This window comes from Rhea pennata, chromosome 1 (assembly GCF_028389875.1).
Source record: "Rhea pennata isolate bPtePen1 chromosome 1, bPtePen1.pri, whole genome shotgun sequence".
Classification (NCBI taxonomy): Eukaryota; Metazoa; Chordata; class Aves; order Rheiformes; family Rheidae; genus Rhea; species Rhea pennata.
In genome coordinates, this window is record NC_084663.1 from 99,322,540 (window position 1) to 99,343,206 (window position 20,667).

General features: G+C 35.1%; 1 protein-coding gene across 2 annotated transcripts in view; it reads left to right on the forward strand.

Moving 5' to 3' along the window:
• ZNF654 (zinc finger protein 654) overlaps nt 1-20,667 on the forward strand; it is a 35,450-nt gene that overhangs the window by 6,015 nt on the left and 8,768 nt on the right. Inside the window, exons 2-6 of one of the 2 annotated variants that reach the window (XM_062596941.1) lie at nt 6,320-6,465; nt 11,089-11,170; nt 13,248-13,383; nt 17,612-17,814; nt 18,575-18,714. In XM_062596941.1, the coding sequence (XP_062452925.1) occupies nt 6,320-6,465; nt 11,089-11,170; nt 13,248-13,383; nt 17,612-17,814; nt 18,575-18,714 (707 nt within the window). Of the gene's footprint in view, nt 1-6,319; nt 6,466-11,088; nt 11,171-13,247; nt 13,384-17,611; nt 17,815-18,574; nt 18,715-20,667 lie in introns of those variants that run through there. The other variant, XM_062596947.1, reaches the window with a different exon arrangement.

Sequence of the window (20,667 nt, forward strand, 5' to 3'; positions counted from 1 at the left end):
AGTAGCCACCTTGTTTGTATCATCTACCTCTTTGCATGAGGTGAGAAGTACTGTATGTGCTAATACTGATTATTCAATTTAAAGTAGTTAGTCAAAAGAGTAGAGCTGAATACGTTTAGGCTGTTTGCGGGTGTATTTTTTTTTTTGTTTGTTTGGTTGGTTGGTTGGTTGGTTTTTGTTTGTTTTTTGTTATCCAGCTTCAGTCTGTATTCCCTTCCTCCTAGGCTATAAATGGCTTCCATATTGCAATTATGTACTTTTCAGAGTCTTTGTAATGTTATTTTCCTTCCACTTCTTTGAAACGTTTTTGAGTATACTCTCAACTTGTTTATATTGCTACTTCTGCAGTTTTTAGTGCCTTTTCTTAACATTTAACTTCTGTAAAAAAGAAGCAATTTGAGTTTTGTGTGGAAAATATATGCCAAGATTTCTCTAACTTTTAAATGTTACGGGTTTTTGTACCTAGAAAGTGGGACCTCTGTTGAATGATGCCTCTATATCGTTGTATTTGACAGCATGTAAGAGCTGCTTGTTACTTGGGCTCTTTCAAATTAGAAAACGCAGGCTTGCTGAAGTAAGATGTATAGTTTAGAATGAAGAGAATTTGTACTGGATAACAGAAAAAAAATCAAATTAAAGACCTCTTCATTAGCAGCTATTCAAGTGAGAGAAAGAAGTATTATAGTTTGTTAACTTGAAACTCAAAATTTGTTTTACCAATATCATTTATGATTACGGCATGTGTATTAATGTGTCCATTTACAAGACAGTTAACTGTCTTATCCATAGATATGTATGGAAATGGGCTTTTCAGGTAGCTAAATGTAATATATATTAAAACTGTTTTAAGTATTGTTCATACTTCAAGCTAGCAGAGGAAATAAGTTAGATTTCAGTGACTGAAGACTAGGGGGAAGCATTTAGCTTTGAGAGTTGAGCTTTGGCCGAAATTTGTCTTATAAGATGTGTCATACTGTTGCTGGGTGATGTTTTTTCTTTTGCCACAAGTATGATGAGGTTTGATTACTCCTTATGTAATATTTGCATGTGATCTGCAAAGATAGGAAAGCTATTGCCTACATCCATTTTTTTTAGTTATTAATTTAATATGTTTTTAGGTGATATATCTATTAAATAATGATTTATGTTGCCTTAGGATCTTAGGACCTTTTCTGCCCTTTAATTGGATAACTTAATCTTCATTTTTTTATAAAGAAGCAGTTAGCTTGATTGTATGTGGAAACAACACAATGCTGCACGTACACGAAGTAGAGTAAAAAGATGGTAAGAAGGTTTGATTATTTTTTCAGAAGTTTCTGACAGAGTGAGTTTAACATTTCTCATACTCATACTCTTCTAGAACTAAACTTACAGAACTGAATATCCAGGCTGCTTTGGCATGTCTGTTGGGCAGACAACCAAGTTAGGTATTGCTTTTAATTATGATGATTTTTTAATTTTCAGGCAACTCATTTTTTAGGTCCCTCCTCCTTTTTTTGCTTGACACTTTAAATCATGTTTTCAGTTGGTTCTGTTCTGTCTGCCGTGATACTACTTTACTGTCTGTGCTTTTTTGATAACTATATAAGCAGCAGCATTCACAGAAGGGTTGTGGTTTTTATTTTATGGTGACTTTCTTTACAATTAAATCCTAAAAAGTTATGGGCACAGCTTCATTTAAATCCTAATTATGACAGAACTTTAAAACTAGGTGCTGTGTGGGTTTGTTTTGCTTTTTGTAAAAAGTTGTAGCAACCTTGGACTTACCATTGCATAATACTTTGTTTCTTGTGTCCTACATATTTGAGAATAGTCTACAGTTATTTGTAACAGTATAGTTTTTTGTAAGTGGTATACCTGAAAGGCAGGGAAAATGACTTTTTTTTGCATTGGCTTAGATCTTTAATTACTTCCTTCTTTGGAGATTTAGGAGGAGTGTGGTCTAATGTATCATTGTAAAAACACAGCTTTTTTTTTTTTTTTTTTTTTTTTTTTTTTTTAATGGGATACTGGTCACATTTTGCCCTCAATAGGACATGTTTAAATCATGTATATATCTTTCTCCGAGTTATTCAAGCATATTAAAGAAGAGGTAGTAGTGTTCTGACATAGGAAGAAGGTGGAGTTTAATAGTTTTAGACAAAAAGAAAGATGCTGTAGTCTCACTCTCAGTAACACATCTTCACTGAATGAAACAATGAGACTGAAGGACACAGTCTGTGGGTGAATGGTGATTACTTAAAAGGTGTAAAGACTAGAGAGTGGGAAATGGTAGAAATGGGGAAATAAGTGTGAAGAGCTTATAAGAGTATGACAGACTGCCCGCCCAGCTGAATTCTTGAATGGAGTTGTTGCAGAAGAGTATCTGTGAAAATGTTTCCTTCTTTTGGCTTTCTGCACTGTAGATTGGCAAGAAGTGTACCACTTTGTTTTGACAATGTTTTGTGCTTCTTCAGTTGTATGTTTAACTTAATAATTTGGAAGTTATTGTGCTTGTTATGATGATATGCATACTTTACTTTCAATAAGAGCAACAACAAAAAAGCATTCAGGACTCAGAGTAATCTACTTGATTTTCTGGAGTGCTCTGGTGGGATAACATTCTGCATGAAGATGAGCATATGTATATCCCTTAGTCATCTTTGTTTTCCTTCAAAAGATACTTGGTTTATACTCTGAATTACTGAGTAATATAACAAAATATGCAATTACTGAGTAATATAAAAAATATGCAATATAACAAAACTCTGTTTTGTTATATTGCATACTACCATGACAGCTAATATATAGTCAAAGCATGGCATGCTGAATATATTGAATAAAAAATGGTGCTTGCATTATAGAAATAGCTACTGAGTGAGTGTTTTAAAGCAGTCATTGAAGTATACATATAATTGTAAAATGAATGTTTTCTTTCCTTCTGAAGAAAATATGTATGCCAGGTGGTTTCAAATGTCTCATACTTAGTTTAGCATAGATTTTTCACTGTGGTTTGTTTTTTTTAACACTTTTTAAAGTCTGGTGAGAATTGATCCATTGCAGGTAAATTTGGGGCTCTGATGAGTGTATGGTTTCAGATACTGAAACTCAAAAGTAAGGCATTGGTATTCCTCTTGAATAGCTTAAAGTGCACATGTGCGGGGTGAGGGGCAGGAGGAGTTTGCCCAGTTTGTAACTCAAATGTATCTGTCTGAGTGCTGCTGATGTGATGTCTTCCTTCATACCCCGCTGCCTTTGGTACTTCTCTGAAAGGTTGGTGAGGCCAGTTCAGGGAGCTGATGCAGATAGGAACTGATGGATTTTTTGGGAGAGGAGACTGGCCGCTGCCAGGTAGGTCCTGAATTACCTTGGGCTCAGATGAGTGCTGTTGGTGCAGCAAGAACAGATGGCAGGACTGTGCATCTTTTGCTTAATTTGAGAAGTAGGCCTCCATGTTTCAGAGACTATATCTAACCTGATCCTTATTATGAGTCTTCCCTTCAGTATATTGCTTTCATTAGTTGCAGAAGCAATGCACAGACATTGGGATCAGAATTTTATCAAAAGGTCATAAATGCTGACAAAAGAACAAGGTGAGCAAATATAGTAACTTTCTCTTCTCTGAGCAGTTTCAATTCAGCTAATTTATTGTAGTTAATAACTTTCTATGGATGTGTTTTTAAACTAGTGCAACCTCCCCTTCAACTCATGTAAACTTTCAACATCTGCAATGTCCTTGTAGTAGGGAGCTCCACAGCTTAATCTTGCATTGGATGAAGAACCTTCTGTAATTTATTTTGATCCTGCTTGCCACATGCCTTTATGCACCTCCCCCCCACCCCAAACTTGTCACTTCTTGATAAACTGAAGCGACCTAGTTTGCTTCATTGATTCTTATGCAAAGTCTATTTCATTACTTAGCATTCACTGCCTTGGAAGCTTTTCCAGTCTTTCTGTACCTCCTTTTAATATAGGAATGTGTAGGCACCAGAACAGCCTGCAGTTTTAAAGATGGAGAGGTGTGGTAACCTCTCCTAACACTTGACTTACTCACTTGAGCACTGCTGGTAAGCACTGATGCGATTGTCTCATGAAAACATCTACTATAACCACATAATCTTGCTATTAGTTGTCCATATGAGGGCCATCATATTAAATATGCTTTGATTGTTTTTTTCCAAGTATCACTGTACATTTTTTGCACTGAACTTCATTGCTCACTGCTCTAAACCATTGCTACAGTTCTTTACAGTTAGCACTTCGTGCTACCAAGAAAAAATTAGTATCATCCCAGAATGTTGCCTCATTGTTCTCATTTATAAACATACTTATGCTATGGCTCTCAGCATAAAGTGTTGTAGATTGCCATGGTGGGAACTGATGATTTGTTGCTACCTTAATTTTTAACCTATTAGAGGCTAAAACCACTAAAAGGATCTTCTCTTGGTCTGCTTGGTTTCTCTTAAGGTGCTTGTGATTTCCTGTGGAAGGGACTTTGTTAAAAACGTTGCAGAGAAATTGCAGTAGGTATGTGAGGCAGTATTTCCTCTTCCCTGTAAGTGAAAGAGAATTTATCTACAAGGCTGCTCATTCTATTCTCAGAATAGATTTTCAAACAGGAATTATTAAAGTAAATTTGGTAAAAAGGCAACATATGATTTCAAAATACAAATCAGTCTCAAGTGTTGACAGTAAGAAGAAAAACTGGTCTCATTATCCATAAATGCTGTAGTGTGAAGCAGCTGATTACCAATCTCTTAGAAATGGACATTGGTCTATGCATGTTGCAATGAGCCTTAAAGCTGGTCACTGAGCTTCAGAACTAACAGTGTAGGCCCCTTAACCTGGGTTTTAAATCCCATGTTTAGCTGATGGGGAATAGGACAAATCTAAGAGGGATTCCCAAAACGTAAAGTAGTTAAAAAGAAATCCTGGAAAGGGATATGTCTTTGGGGTGTGTGCTTGTTGTTTTTGTTTGTGTTTAATCTATGCTTTGTTAGTCAACCTGGTTCTTGAGATAGATGCCCAGGTGTAACTAGTTCTGCAAAATTTTTTAGCTTTCTTGGCATCAATTATCTGTTCTTTCTGTATGCTATGGAGTGCTTCAGTGTATTCTTTGAAACATGGCTGATGGTGTGATGTTTCACTGCCTGCCTGCCTGGTTCTTGCTTTCTTTGGATTAGGTAGGTTTCATCAGCTGAAGAAGTGCATGAAGCACTAGAGGCAGCTAGGCTGCTCTCCTCCACTTCTGTTGAAGCTGAGCTATTGAACTGAAAAAATACGGGAACAGTAAGTGAGGAAAAGGAGGCTGAATGCAGTGCAGTGAGATGAAGTATGTGCCAGAAAGTGGAAGAAACATGCTTTTCGATCTCTACTGTGAGTCCTGCCTATGAGTCACATCTCAGCTGCTGATTAAAGGGGGGGAACAGACCCAAAGCCCTTCTCTCCTCCTTGCTGGGGGAGTGCAGTGTAATTGCTCACTGAGCTAGGGAGTGCCTCTACTAGCACCTGTTTCATAGCTATGGCAGCTGTACTTCATCCTGAACTCAGTGCTGCATGTGTGTGTTTGTGTTTTTTAAATGTGAAGCGCTCTAACTAGAGTGGGCCTTTCAGAGGACTTAACTATGGGGACACCTGTTTAAAAATATCAGATAGTGCGTGGTCCTTGAACATCTCCTAGTGTGGGCATAAGCAGTACTAGAAATGTAGGTGTTCATCCATTTATTAGTGAAAACAAGATTGACTAGGTGACTGGGCAAGGATTTCATAGATTTCTCTGTTAAAATGGGTCTCCATCACCATTTATAACTGTGGATCAGGATGTGATTATCTGATAAATAAGTTTAAGGCTAACAAATGCTGACAGTATGTTTGTGCCTTTCTTTGCTGATACAAAGGTGAGAAGAGTACAGGCTAGTCATTTGCCTCTTTGAAAGTTTGTTGAGAATGGAGTATCTTCATTTTGTTGTAGACTTTCTAACTGCTGACCTGTTACAAAATAAAAACTTGTGTTTAAATCCAGATTGTAATAACTACTCTGATACTGTATCAGAAGAAACTATTTCCTGACCTTAGCCTGTGATAAGAATCAGGGGAAGGTCCTTTCTGAGACAGACAGATGTGTGTGTGTGTGTGTGTGTGTATGTACACACACATACTATGTTTTGGTGAAACAGATTAGTCAAGATTGTGTTTTTGTGAAATGGGACTGTTTGGCTACTCTGTAGAAATCCTACTTCTGAGGGAGAAGAAGGGGAGATGAAGCAGGTACTATATTAACTATGTATTATCTTTGACCAAAGAGTTGTTTTCTGTTGTAATACTTTTTTTTTTCCTTTAGGTTGTTGAAGACTATGCTGGAAGATGTCAGGTTCCTTTGCCTCAGCTTCAGGTGCTTCAGACAGCGCTCTGTTGTTTTACATCTGCCTGTGTGTCATTCCCAGCTGAATGTGAGCACGTACAATATGTTTTGAGTAGCCTAGCTTTGTAAGTATATCTGATTTTTCTATTTCTTTTGCAATGTAGACTATCAATGTTGTACTTCTACAATGGTGATAGCATCTCAGAAGAGAACTTGCAAGAATGGTTTTACCGTGTTACTCTACTGTGAGGAACTGATACACTTGATACACTGATTACACTTGATAACCTGACTGAGGATACAGAAACTATAAGCTTAGTTATGTCCTTGCTAAATATTCAAGTTAAGTATCATAAGACTATGTCACAAAGATTTTTTGGCATTATGAAGCATCTAAAGTAGTATGTCAAGTTGTCCCCTTACAGATTCTTCATTGGGAAAAGTCTCATTTTGGAATTATTTGCAGACCTGCATTTGACACACAATTATAACTACAGTTATCTAATGTTTTTACTGTTCCACCTGTAATAAGCTGTAATAACATAAATTATTCTAGGATTGAACAAATGAATCAATTTATTTTTTTATGGTTGAGTCATCAATATGCTTATGAGAATGACTTGTTAATTGATTGAAAATTCTTTAATACTACAAGGGGCTGTAGAGTGCTAGATCATACATCTTGACGTACTCTTGATTGTTTCTTGATGTGATGGCAGTTGTCCCTTTCCTTTGTGAGGGAAAAAGGTGAATAATGATCACTAGGTTACTAGAATTCCAGTTTTTTTTTTTTTTTTTTTTTTTTTTTTTACTTGCTCTACAAATCTAAGATAAAAATCTAAAAATAAATCTTTTGGTGAGTTATAGATCCCTAGCCCATATAGTATGTATTTTATCTTCTCATCAGCGGGCGGATATGAAAAACTGAAAGCTAGCTTTATTGCTAGTTCTGTCCAAGTAAATCGGATTATTTGTCCAGCAGGTTAAACAGCTTTCTTGTTGAGTATTGCTTTCGAATATAGTTTGGTATCTTAATTCAGTCTTGTCTTGCTCTCAGTCATCTAGTCATCAGAGAGGAATGCTTCCTAGCCCTTCTCTCTTGGTTACTTCATCAGAGGACTGGATTGCTTTTTTTTTTTTTTTTTTTTTTTACTGTCCTTGAGCTATGATGTTAATTACATAGAACTCCAGGCTTTACCTCTGTCCTTTACCTTTCACCAAAGAGATTTATTCTTCCATGGAGGGGGAAGAGTAATCCATAAACATGGAATCAGATCTTGATTTTTTTTCCCTCCTCTTAACTAGAATGCTCAAATATCAGGGAATGACTAGCAGTTATATCAGATGATCTCTTTATTCACTAGTTTGTAGCAAAAAATTGTTTTATGAAGATCAAATCATACTTTTACTTGCCAAAGCATATTAAAAAAAAAGTAGAAATTCAGATATTTACATTATGTTTAGGGTAGATTCTGTTCCTGAGAGTCTGGGAGTGAACTGATCGTTGAGCTGTGTCATCCTTGAACTAGAAGGATCTGAACATCCTTAAACCATCCTGGAACTGGGTTTATTTACTGAGAGTTTTATTCCATCCTAGGATTAAGGAGCAGTGAGCTTGTTTTTCCTTCGGAATCTACTTCGTTAGCTTAGTTTTGCATGTGATATCATAAAGTGATCCTAGGATTTAGCAGTTACCTGGGAAACCTTACTCAAATCTGGCCTTTGAAAATTTGGTGTCTGTTAAGTCCTCATTCTTAGAGAACAAGAATCTGGCTGACCCCATATTGTCATAATCAAATAAGGTTTCCTTGGTAACCAGACAATAAACTATTAACAGCAGGCACTATCACATTCTCCATACTTGTTAGCCATGCTATTCATCACAAATGAAGCAGCATCTGTACTTGCGTTAACCTCCGTGGGTTCTAATAATGATGCCAGCATAGTAGTGTTCTTGAGCAATCTTCCGATGCCTATAAAATCTGAAGAGATGATGTGACAAGTGGAAGCACCATCACTGTAAGTGGGTAGATGTAAATGCGAGTGTGTAATGTTGCAGGCGGTTTTAAGGCAAAAGGTCCGTGCTGGAATTGGCTACAGTAATTCTGACTGAACAGAGGCTGGTGACTAGGAAACTTCAATATTTTGATAGCTTCCTTTATTAATTTGATAAGAATGTGAAGCAGATGCACTAATACTGAAAAAAAAAAGTAGTTTACACTTGTAGTTCACTACAGACTTTTGTCAAAATCTTATTCTCTGTAAATCAGTCAAAAAAAAATGCATGCATCATTTTCTAGACCTAGTTTCATCTTAACTGATTATTATTTAAGTTCCAGTTTGGCCACTTCCCAAATTATGACATGACTCAAGTCTGACCTTTACTGAGAGTCAAATGTGCTGCTGTTTATCAACATGAAATGAGATAATATGTTTTCAGAACAAAGTATTTATTTAGGAACATTTTTTTTCTCTACTTGAGTTGAGATTCAAGGATTTCATCTGGAGAAAAATCTTGTCATTGAACATAAGACTACAAAAGTTAATGTACATTTTAAATTCACTATGTTTGTTTTCAGTGCTTAAATTTACTAGGTTTGTTTTCACTGGCTAAGAAAGAACTTAATGGAGTATAATTTAAAGGAAGCTTAATTTCATTTATGATAATTTGCCACTCTTTTCATAATTTTTCCCCGTACAAGCCTTCCTTCTATTTATATAAATGTTAAGATCGTTTAGTCCACAGAACATTCTGAAAATGTTCTTGAGAGAAAACTTGAATTAAATCTGCTCTTTGAATGTTTTTGGATTTGCTCTATTTAAAAATAAGATGTTCTGCTTTGTAAGTCTGCTTTGGATGTTACTTAGATACACTGAGGATATAAGATTGACTTTAATTTGAGAGGTAATTGCATAGTGAATTTAATTATTATGCAAAACTTATAGTCCCTTGTCCAGCCGTTTGTGAAAATCTGCCTTTTATACTTCAACAGATGTTGCAACTAAAGACTAAATGCTCTAGTCAGGAAAGAAATTGTCCTCAGTAAGATGTTGGGTCAAAAGCTGCAAGTGGAAGAGTGCTGAAACTTCTTCAGGAATTCTCTTCTGCTTCTTCCCTCTCTACTTCCTTGTTTTCCTTGTTTATTTTGTAAAATGTCTAGAATACTGTTTAGAGGAAAATGATTCATGTTTTCTTCTGTTATGAGGTGGAAAGCCTTTGCTGTTCAGTTGTGTTTCAGAAACGCTCTCGATATAAGCAGTTGTGCTTTCAGTACTGTATTTTCATTCAACTTTGAATGAAAGTACCATCATTTTCCCCACACACACACTTTGGCTTGTTTTTTGCCTGCTGCTCATAACTGCCCCAGTTGGCAATTGCAGGTTATATTAATGTAATGTTTGGTAATTACCTTCTTTCAAAAAAGCAATAAAATTTCTCAAGCTGAAGGCAAGAGCAATGGGAGGTACACTGGAGATGTCTGCAGATGTGTCAGATGCAATTACCTTTATTTTGATTGAATTGACTGACTTGCAGTAATGTCTGGAAACATACTTCTGTAAATGAAGATCTAAAATTGACCTCAGCTCTGGAAAGATAATTTTTACCAAACTGTCCAATTTCACTATCAGGATTGTTTGTCATTGTCATCATATTAATTTAAAATAATAATTAAAAATAAAAGGCCACATAATTATTTTAAGATCATGGAAAACATGGAAGCCGTAATTAGACTGATACTATAGTCATCTTGAATCTAGTCTGCTGAACAGTTAAATCCTGTCTTCTCCCTTGTCTGCCACCTCTTTTGAAGTGACATATGCAAGTTATGTTGCTGCGCATGAAGCTGATTTGCCTAAAAACTGTCTGTGGTGAAGTGGAAGTTTTACCAGTTCATTTGAGTGCCATGCAGAAGGTGAACAGAGGTTCATTTGCATATTTCCACCAAATCTCTCTCTTTGCAAATATTCAAAGGCTTTTGTTGGTATATATGGCATTAGTAGCACCTTTAAACTACTTTTCCCTTGTTGCTAGAGAGACTTCAGTGGGCATTACATCAAGGCAGGTTGAAATGGAATAGAATGTGTCAGTAAAAGTTGCTTCTTATACTTGAAAACGTTGGGAATTTGCAATTAAGTAAAGTTACTGTTCTTTGAATGTTATTCCTTATATATGGTGCGCCCTCTAGTAGTTTTACAGCTGTCTTTTCTGTAAAATTACTGCCCGTCTGACAAATTCTTTAGCTTTTTGAGGAAGATCCCTTTTTAAAACAGGGAATGGGGAAGAACAGTATGGAGGATGTTTTGGTTGTTGGGAGACAAAAGCAGGTAGATACTGCGAGTCTAGATGTCCTGAAGTTATGAAAAAGATGTGGGTGGGTTAAACTTATGCTTTACTGTTATGCATCTTATTGTTGACTTGGACTTCTTGGGTAACTTACCTGTAACTGTGAATGCTTTTTACTTGTGATTTCATGCTTGATGAAGGGTTTGCTCAAGGGTGAAAAAAAATATTGCCAAAATCCAGCTCAAGAGACCACCTGAAAGCTTATGAAGTGAGTAGTGTTTCAGAGAGCCTGGGCATTACCAAACCTGAGTGACTTGTGTTGCGATGGGCAAGGGTCTAGAGCTTATAAAAGTTCTATTTTATTCTTAGTGCTATGAAGAGCAATAGAATTGTGATTATCTTTGGATTAACTTTTTTTTTTTTTTTAGTTTGGTTGACTTGTCACTACTTCTGTTTTTTTTAGGAGTTTTTTTGAATTGCTGCTGTTCTTTGGAAAGGATGAGTTCTATGAAGATCCTTTGAAAGATATTTTAGGTTCAATCCAGGTAGTGTTGCCTACTTTCATATAAATCTTTAGTAATATTATTTTTAGCACATGAAAATTTTTGTGAATATTAAAGTATATGACCTGAATGAAAGATGCCATTATAGTGAAAGATGATGGTTGCTACAGTTGTATGCAGAAGTATATAGGGTATTTGAAGCCATTTATTCTTGCATTCACTGTCCTTATTGATATTTGGATCTGTCTGGGCTAAGTAAAATGCAATTCACTTTCTTTGTAGTACCAGCTTTTCTATTAAAGACTTGTTTTGTGCATTTCCCGTATGGAAATGGGAAGCTTTCTGTTTATATCTAATATTAGTTTATATCTAATATCTAAGATTAGTGTCATCCTGTGAGTGCCTTATATCAGTTCACAGCATGAAACCTGAAGTTTCCGCCCACTGTTTTAAACTGTAACCTTGAAATTAAAGCTAAATTTCAATGAACTCTTCAGATCGGCATAAACTAGCATTATTTTCTGTACTCTTGCCTGGAGTGGGGCAAGTTTTTATGTGCCTAGGTACAACTGCATTAGAGTACTGATCCTGGCTTCAGAAATCTAGTCTTTTTGTGCCAGCTAAGCTTTTCAAAGTGGAACAATTTTCTGAATTAAGTTCACTGCGTGGAAACACAAATGCTTGTGCCAGCATGAGAAAGGAAGCTTTGTGGTTTGGAAAGAAAGAGTGAAAAGTAGTGTTGCTGCTTCTGATAATAAAATTGCAGTTTGAGAAGTAGCTATCCTTTATTTTTATGTTGATACATATTTGTTACTGCTGCTTCAAATTAATATATCAGGACTACTGGTGTTAATTATCAGAACAGCAGCAATTATGTGCTTGATTAGGGTTAGCTGAAGAATGGGATCAAGGAGTGGCTTTAGCAGCCCTAGGAATAGGTATGGTATCTTAAGTAATTGTTACAGGCCATCTTTGCAGTCTCAAGTGCTTTTCAAAGACAGTGTATGGACCAGATAGAACTTAATAAACAATTGAGATATATAGTACTTGCTTCTCTGTTTTTGTGATATAACTCAAGTGCCTTGTCTTTTGAACAATGAATGCATTAAAATGTCTTTATTTTCTTAGTAAGGAATTTCTGAATCTGTTTTTATAACCAAAGTGGTAGTGAAAAGCATTGTTTCAGTTACTTAACCAGGCTTTATTATCCATTGTACTCATCTGAATATAACTGAAGAAATTGAGAAGAAATTGAAGGTAAAAGAATTTACTGCAAAAAGGGTATCTGAAGCTATATGTGAATAGAAGCCATCTTTCAGTTGCATTTGTATACAATTATTGTAGCCCTTTTGGAAAGAACAGATTAAAATAACCCAAAAGAAACAATTCCAAAAAAAAAAAAAAAAAAGGAATTAAAATGACATTTTATTTCCCTTTGAAACTTAGGTACCTTTTTGTACTGGTTAGAGTTCTGCTGTTGATTAACATTAATGTTGACACTTTCACCAGCAAGTAACAATGGAAGAAATCTTGATGTGTGTGTATACATATATATGTATATACACATATGTGTGTGTATATCTGCTTCCAGATTATTTTAAGCAAGCACTGGAAAGCATATGTGATTTATGTTATGTAGAGCTTTGGATAAAGGAAATTTCCAGAGGCCTGGTGACTCACATGGATTAATTCAAATTTTGCCTTTAAAATCCAGTAGAATTTGGACTCAATCACCAGATCCTAATTTCCAGTGTCAATATGCATAAATCAGTGCAGACTAGCATCAGGTGAAGATTTCTCCTATAAAGTATGCCAGTAATGTCTACAAATTCAAGGAAAGGAATTTGCTTTGTGTCATACAGATAGCATGGTCTTGCTGAATGCCAACAGAGGACATTTGCATTCAGGCTTCTGTGCTAGTATATTACTGTTTTAGAAAACATAAGTTGTTGTTTTATGACTTTGTATAGGCCTAATCAATGAAAGAATTCGTATGTTGAATTGTTTATTGAGAAATACTTGTGATATTGTGAATACTTGTTTAAAGTTTTTTATGCAGGCTAACTTTTTTGTTAGATATCTCTCTTTTCTAACTTCGTACATTTCTTTTCACTCACAGGAATGTCAGAATCTTCTAAATAAATACAGAAATATGAACCTGGAACTAGTGACTCGAATTATCCGAGATGGTGGACCATGGGAAGATCCAGTATTACAAGCAATTCTTAAAGCAAAGCCTGTATCACAGGAATTAGGTACTTCATTTACCCCATTAATTTTTTAGAGTACTGAAAAAAATGCGTTTAAGTTATGCATTATTCATTCTGGAGTCAGGAGGTGTCATTAACTTTTTTCCCTGTAGTACCAGTCCCTTTTTTATTAAAAAGGAAACAACTTTTTTGTTAGCAGTTTAAATTTTTTTATAGAATAGCAGTGAAATTACTCTGATACAAGAGGCTATTGAGCTGTCACTTATAAAAATGAATTACCAAATCAAGTTATTTACTCCCTAAAAGAGTGCACAGAAAGGCTTGACTGTGGTTAGGCCGCTGAAATATCATGGTGAGTGGAGGTCTTGATGTATAAGTTTGTTTTAAGGTACTTTGACTTGTTTATTTCTTGTTTTTAAATTGTATATACTTGCATTTGTGGTGTTTATTTTCCTGGACTGTTTAGAATGAGGCCTGTGACTGTACCTGATATGTGTTTTTTTTTTATTATTATTATTATTACTACAGTATGTGTAATTCCTACGTTTGGGACTAGGAGAAAGAGCGCTCAAATTTCTGTTAGGGCTTCAGAGTAAAACAGCATTTTTAACAGTGCATGGAAATAAAGCTAGCCTGATTGTTCATGGAGGTTCCTAAGGGTGAAAAAGACACATACCCAAGCTATAGTAATTAAGTTTTTGCTAGTCATATTGTGTGAGAGGTTAGTAATGTTCACAGAGGACCTCTTTAAATTTGTCTCCCTTTGATAGTGACAGAAAAGATATATATATATATATATATATATATATATATGTTTTGAACTGTTCTCAGATTAGCATGGTATAATGCATGATTCGAATTCATTACTCTGTATTCATGACAATGTGTTCATGCTACAGTGAAGAGGCCTGTAAAGTCAGAAAAGCTCAAATAGCTGCCTCCTTAACTACCTGAAGGTAGTTTAATAACAAATTAATATGATTAAGTGGGAAATCCTTGATAGGTATTTTATGTCTCTGGTAGGGCAATCAGGTGACATAGTTTGTCTGTGTACTTCTGTATGTTATAAATTTGAGTCAAGTACATACAGAATCACAATGAAAACAAAGATCATCCTTATCTTGCTCTACATCACACTATTAACTCTAGGAGCTTTGGTGGTTATGATTTAAAGCTAGGTCTCAAATTGAGTTGTAATCCGAAAAGACTTAATGAGAGGATATCCCAGGAAAGAAAAAAATTACTTGTAACTCAGTAGTAAATAGAACTGTTCTGCTCAGTCTCCATGTCTCCAGCAGTGAATAAGTTCAGTCCTTTTCCTTGTGATTGACTTCCTTGATCAGCATGAGGCCTCTCTACAGTGGGTAAAAGTGTGAGGATCTTTGCCTAGTTTTAACCTGAGAGACTAAGAGTGAGACTACCTGTAGTCATTAGATGATCGTTCTGTTTCCTTTTGTTACAGGGTACATCTCCTTCCCTCTGCTGAGGTATTCTTCCTCTTTTACCTTCAGATTTCCACACACACACACCTTTGTCATATCTCATCTGTGATGGCAAACATTTTATTACGGATGATATCTTTTTGGAAGCTTTTTTTGTCTCTTCCTCTAAAATCTGATTCTTGTGAAATTTGTCTTGGAGCAAATATTCTGTGCTGCTTTATCAGCTGACAGTATTTAGTGTATATTTTAAAACTTGGCCATATTGTTCTCTCAGGGATGCTATTTTAAATGAGGAAAACTGTTATTGCTGAATCACCAACCATTACTTGTGAAAGTCAGATTGATGATATGAACCGTATGAACTACATTATCCTATCTTAGATTCATTAGTTACACTGACGAGGCTAGGCCAAGACAAAGCTTGTTTTGCCTGTCCTTATGTGAATTTTGAGAAGGCTGCAAAGGAAGAGGCAGTCTTTGGTTTTTAAGGAAAATAGCAGGGTTTGATGTGACCCTTAATTTCCTCGAAACATAGGAACAATAACCCTCTATTAGATTAGGGAGAATACATTGTGAGAGAGCCTACTGTGAACTTCAGGAAGAGAATATAGTAGACTGAGGAAAAAAGAAGGTGTAGGCAGTTAATTAGTTTCTGAGTTGGTGATGGATATCTATTATCTTAAAGCAAAGCAATGCACACACTACCAGGACAAGAATAGATGTTGTGTTCCCCAAGGTGTTTTTAATGTATAGCAGATTTGTCTAAGTGCTACTACAGTTGGAAGTTGTATTCTGCTTTGCAGGGTTAGAACAGCTGTAAATGCCTCTTCAGAAAATGAAAGCATTGCTCTGTAGAGGGAGCAGAAGCCTGTGAGTTGTTTAGTTGAAATTCAAGATCTATTCGAAGCAGTTTTAGAGTGTACAGGAGACATGTTCATTGGAAATTGATGCCGTCAGAAGTGGAATTCTCATTTAAGGAGTAAAGGGGCATATTGACCTAAGAGCTTATAACTCAGAAAATGGGAATGATACGTTAACAAGTCAAGCAGTATTGTGAATTGCAGTCTTTCCTCCCTTCATTTAAGTGAAAAGGATGCTACAGGCAACTGTTGTATGTAGTGCTTCTTAAACTTCAACAGATACAAGAACTAAATATTCCTGCCCTAATTTAATGATATGAATATCTTACAACTGCTAAATAGAGTTTGTTTATGAAACTGATGATTGGGATTATGATTCTAAGTATGTTAATTCAAAAAAGGAGGGGCTGTTAAATGCTAGCTTTTCTTCTAGTCTTACTCTTTACTGTGTTTGTACTCGGAAGTGCTAGTGAATAGTGAGAAATAAGATCTGCTCTTACAGTGGAGTATGTGGTACATCCATTAAGAAATCTAAAATCTTGTATCACTTTGGATAATATTCCCTGTTCTCACTTGCACATCCTATTAGCCTTCAAAAAAAAAAAAAAAAAAAAGAAAAAAAAGCAGACAGCACAGAGAATCCTGTTTGAGTATAGAGAATGTCTTTCAAACTGTAGTTCCTTTTTAAAAAAAATATATAAAAATAAAACTTGTTACACAAGTAATCTTTTTATTTCAGAGGAAATTTTACTCTTGGCTGTTCAGATTGTGTAGTTTTCACTTTCATCTATTTTATTTGAATTATTTTAATTGTCGCTTTCAGTTGCTGGTAACTTTTTTTTATGCAGGTTCTTTTTAACATATAAACCTCATGCTTGCTCCTAGCCTTCATTGACTTTAAATAAAAATCTCTCCTTTTTGCATATGAAATATTTACACAATGCTTTGGTGTATACACTAAAAATTGTCTTTTTTGACTATCTCTGTCTTAAGGTAGCTATTAAGAATATAAGCAGAAGATCAGGCCATATTGTCTAATGCATTACTTAAATATTAACACGTTATTAACACCTTAGAGTGTGTATTACTTGACAAGATGCAAATAATTCTTAAAACATAAGCATCATCCTGAAATTTAATAGCTTTGAGTGATATTTTAGCCATTAATCTTTAGAGATACTGGAATCTGTATCATTTTTTTCAACTAGAGATCTAAAGCGTATCATCATCCACATATTTCATAATTTCCCAATTACGTAAATATTGTGAAGTATTTTATGAATATCTATCTATCAGTTGCAACAGTTTCATTAAAATTCTAGCTCTAAGTTTAATATTAAAATTTCTAGATCTGAAAAGTAGATTTCCAAAACTAGAGCTAGAATTTAAAGGTCTTTAGGCATCTAAGATTTCTAAATGTGTCCAGCAGGGTTTTGGGGGGAAATTTTCCACTTATCCAAGCAAAATCAAGGTGTTCAGTGCTACTTAAAGAAACAGCGTGTGAACTATAGATAACTCTTTTCTGCTCTGAGTTCTTCCATTCTAATGGGTAAGGAGTATCCTGAGTGTTTTGAACATTTGTAGCTATAGTATTGTACGCGATATAGATCCTTCTGGCTGTAGACAATCAGCCAGACTTCAGTGCTGAGAAAGGAGAGACTTTCTTTCTGAAGATTATTTGTATCTGCTTCTAAATAGTATTTATTTTATTAATCTTTTGCAGCATCTTGTGTTGATCTGCTAGAAACAAAATACTGAATTAGTTAGATCACTGGTGTAAGAAAAAAAAAATTGTTTCCAAGCAGAAATACAGATTCTTGATGATGATATTTACTTAAATATTTGATAGCTTCTTTGGCAGAGCCTTTTATGTATTATTTGTTGGCATTGTACTATTAAAAACAACATTAAGTATATTTGTTGTTTGGACTTCATATTCTAATTGCCTTTAAATCTTTCTTTTCTGTACAGTTAACAAATATTTAAGCTCTGAAAATCCACTGTTCTTTGAACTACGTGCCAGATACCTTATTGCCTGTGAACGCATCCCTGAGGCAATGGCTCTTATCAAATCTTGCATAAATCATCCAGATATCAGTAAAGATCTGTATTTCCATCAAGCTCTTTTCACCTGTCTTTATATGTCACCATTAGAAGATCAGCTATTCCAGGAGGTATTGTTTGTCAGTATATTTTTTTTTAATGAAGTGATACATTATACTTACTGTATACAAATTGTCAAGAAGAGCATATGGAAGTCTATTTTTGTAGCACCAAATGTTATAAAATCAGGCAACTAGACTGGTATTGCTTAACTCAGTGCTCACTTAAGCTTTGGAAAGATAAATGTAATTAAGCACAAATCTTGTTGACCTAAATGATTTTTTTTGGTCAAGTTTGCCTACGGGTATATTCCCTAAGTAACTTAAGTCACTGATACTTTGCAACTTCAGTGTAATAACTATTATTTTACAATGGGACTGGCAAAAGCAATTAACATACTTTATGTCAGTCTAGTGTTTTGTACACTATTTAGTCTTGTTAGCCTTAAAGATAATGTTGCTCCAGTACATAAAATGGCACCCCATAGCTAAATGTGGTCATACTTTTGTCACTGATAGTGCTTACTGCAAAATGGTGCTTTACTTAACCTTATTTTAAAGACAGGCTACCTTTGTACAAAAAAGGTATGCTTAATGTTTAGTTTCTCAGACAATTATGCTCATTGTCATTACTCTGTAAGAAATACTGAAGAGCTCTTAATTTGTCCAAAGTATCTATTTATAGACCTACCCAAAAGCTGTACCAAAGAAAATCCTATTACTAGCAATTTTTTAAAGTTTTCAGTGGCCTCTTTAATATAGCAATGTCTGATAGGTTTTTTTACTTCATGTTAGCCAATTTATCTAAGATGATTTTATTTTAATTGTATAGCACTTGTTGAGGACTGATTGCAAGAGTGGAATTGAGATCATCTGCAACACTGAAAAAGAAGGGAAGACTACCTTAGCCTTGCAACTATGTGAATCGTTCCTAGTCCCACAGCTCCAAAATGGGGACATGTATTGTATATGGTAAATACTTTATTTCTGGTGAAGCAGCTTAGCAGATAATAAATGCTTATTGCCAAAAAGAAAGTAACTTTAACTTTGAGATGTAGCTGAAGTTTAAAATACTAGATAAAACATTCTAATGTGACATTTAAATGTTCCTAACACATCTGTTATGCCTGTTACCTTTTACACAGTCCTGTTCAGTGGCAGCCTATGCAGTGCTTATTAACCATTTCACTTACTCAACACTTAACTGTTTCAAAGTAACAGAAGGATGAGCCTTTAGATACTGTAGGCTGTAAGTACCTATAAATATGGCAATTATTATTAGCAAAGAGTAACAATAAGCTGCCTGTAGACTCTTTGGCACTGCAGGTATTTTGCTGTCCAGCTACATGACTGTACTCAAAACTGTTTCATGTTAGAAATCTTTCTAGAAAGAGAATTTAGGCTTCTGAATGTATGCTATGGATTATGCAGATTATTACTTCATAAACAGAGCCACAGGGTAAATGGTATTTCTCTAGCAAAGATTTAAATGAGACTGTTTTTTGTACACACATAGTCAAATAAGTAGTTAGACATATTTATGGTTAATATATATTCTCTAAAGAGAGTTGTCAGAAAAAACTTCTTTCTGAGGTCTGAAAGATGTCTAAGGAAGGTAATTCTTCTTTTGATAGAACTTCCATATTTAAAGTAATATACACCTGCCTTGATAAAGTATGCTTAATTGGTCTAATTATGTGGCTGAGACAAAAAGGCTCAATCAGCAAAGCTTTGATTTTTTTTTTCCCCCAATTACTTGAGATTTGATTATTGATCTACTCAGTTATAAAAACTAACTTCAGTATGGAATCTAGAAAGTATTTCCTTCTTCTCCACTGTTGGACATAATGTTTTGTTTCCTCTAATAAAATAGTCTTCGCTGTTAGATGAGTAATTGATTTGGTTGAGCAAAAAACATTGGAAATCTTGTTATGAAATACAGAGTATTGGCAATGCCTAGTTATTCAATAACATTTTTCATCCATAGTCTGCCACAAAAAGGTGGGCATGACTGTGCCCATAGCACAAGTGAAGAAGCTCAACTGAAAAGATACATAGCTTGTCTGAGTCCCAGGGAACCAACTTCAAACTGGAATGCAACTCTGCTGATTCCCACCTAAATGCTGTATCACTTTCAATCTTATCTGGCAAGACATTTCCAGATGTAGCCCACAAAAATCAGTAATATGGATAGTTCTTTCTGCTTCAGGATCTCAGTCTCTTAAGAAATGCATTTTAAATATTGGAGGTGAAACTTGCTTTTTATACCTTATGCAGTAATAACATGCATGTTAACCTTGCTGTTATCCAGTTGATAATGTTCTGTTATCCATGGTTTAAAAAAAAAAAAACAACAAACAACAACAACAACAACAACAACAACAAAAAAAGCACCTATTAAAAACAAGGTGTCTGTTATAACATTCTGGCAAAATGGTCATCAACAATGAAATTCCAGACATGTGTATCAGTTATCTGTTCATTGTGAATGCATTTTTATCTTTTAGAATATAAAATTTGAGGATCTTTTAAAGAATTTAGAGCAGTTATGTCTTTGCAGCTAGAATCATTGCTTGATTCTTTGCAGATGTTTAGCAGTCACAATTACATACTCAAGAGGAGAAATCTGCTTAAGATAAAGCAAATCAGGACAAAGCTTATGAAGCAAAAAGGAATGACTATGCCATCATTCAAATTTTCAAAGAATTTGAAGTCAGGTTTAATTAGCCCTTATTTTGCCTTTTTCCCCAGAGAAGTATGTGTTCAGTGTGGTGTGTGGGTTGTTTGTTTGTTTTTTCTCTACAGTGCTATGCATAGCAAAAGTCACGTAGCCTTGTGGAGGGCTGAGGATCTTGCAGACCTAATAGAGACTTGCTAAGTCAAAATCTACCAGCAAAGATAACAGATTAGGAAGCTGGAAATAGT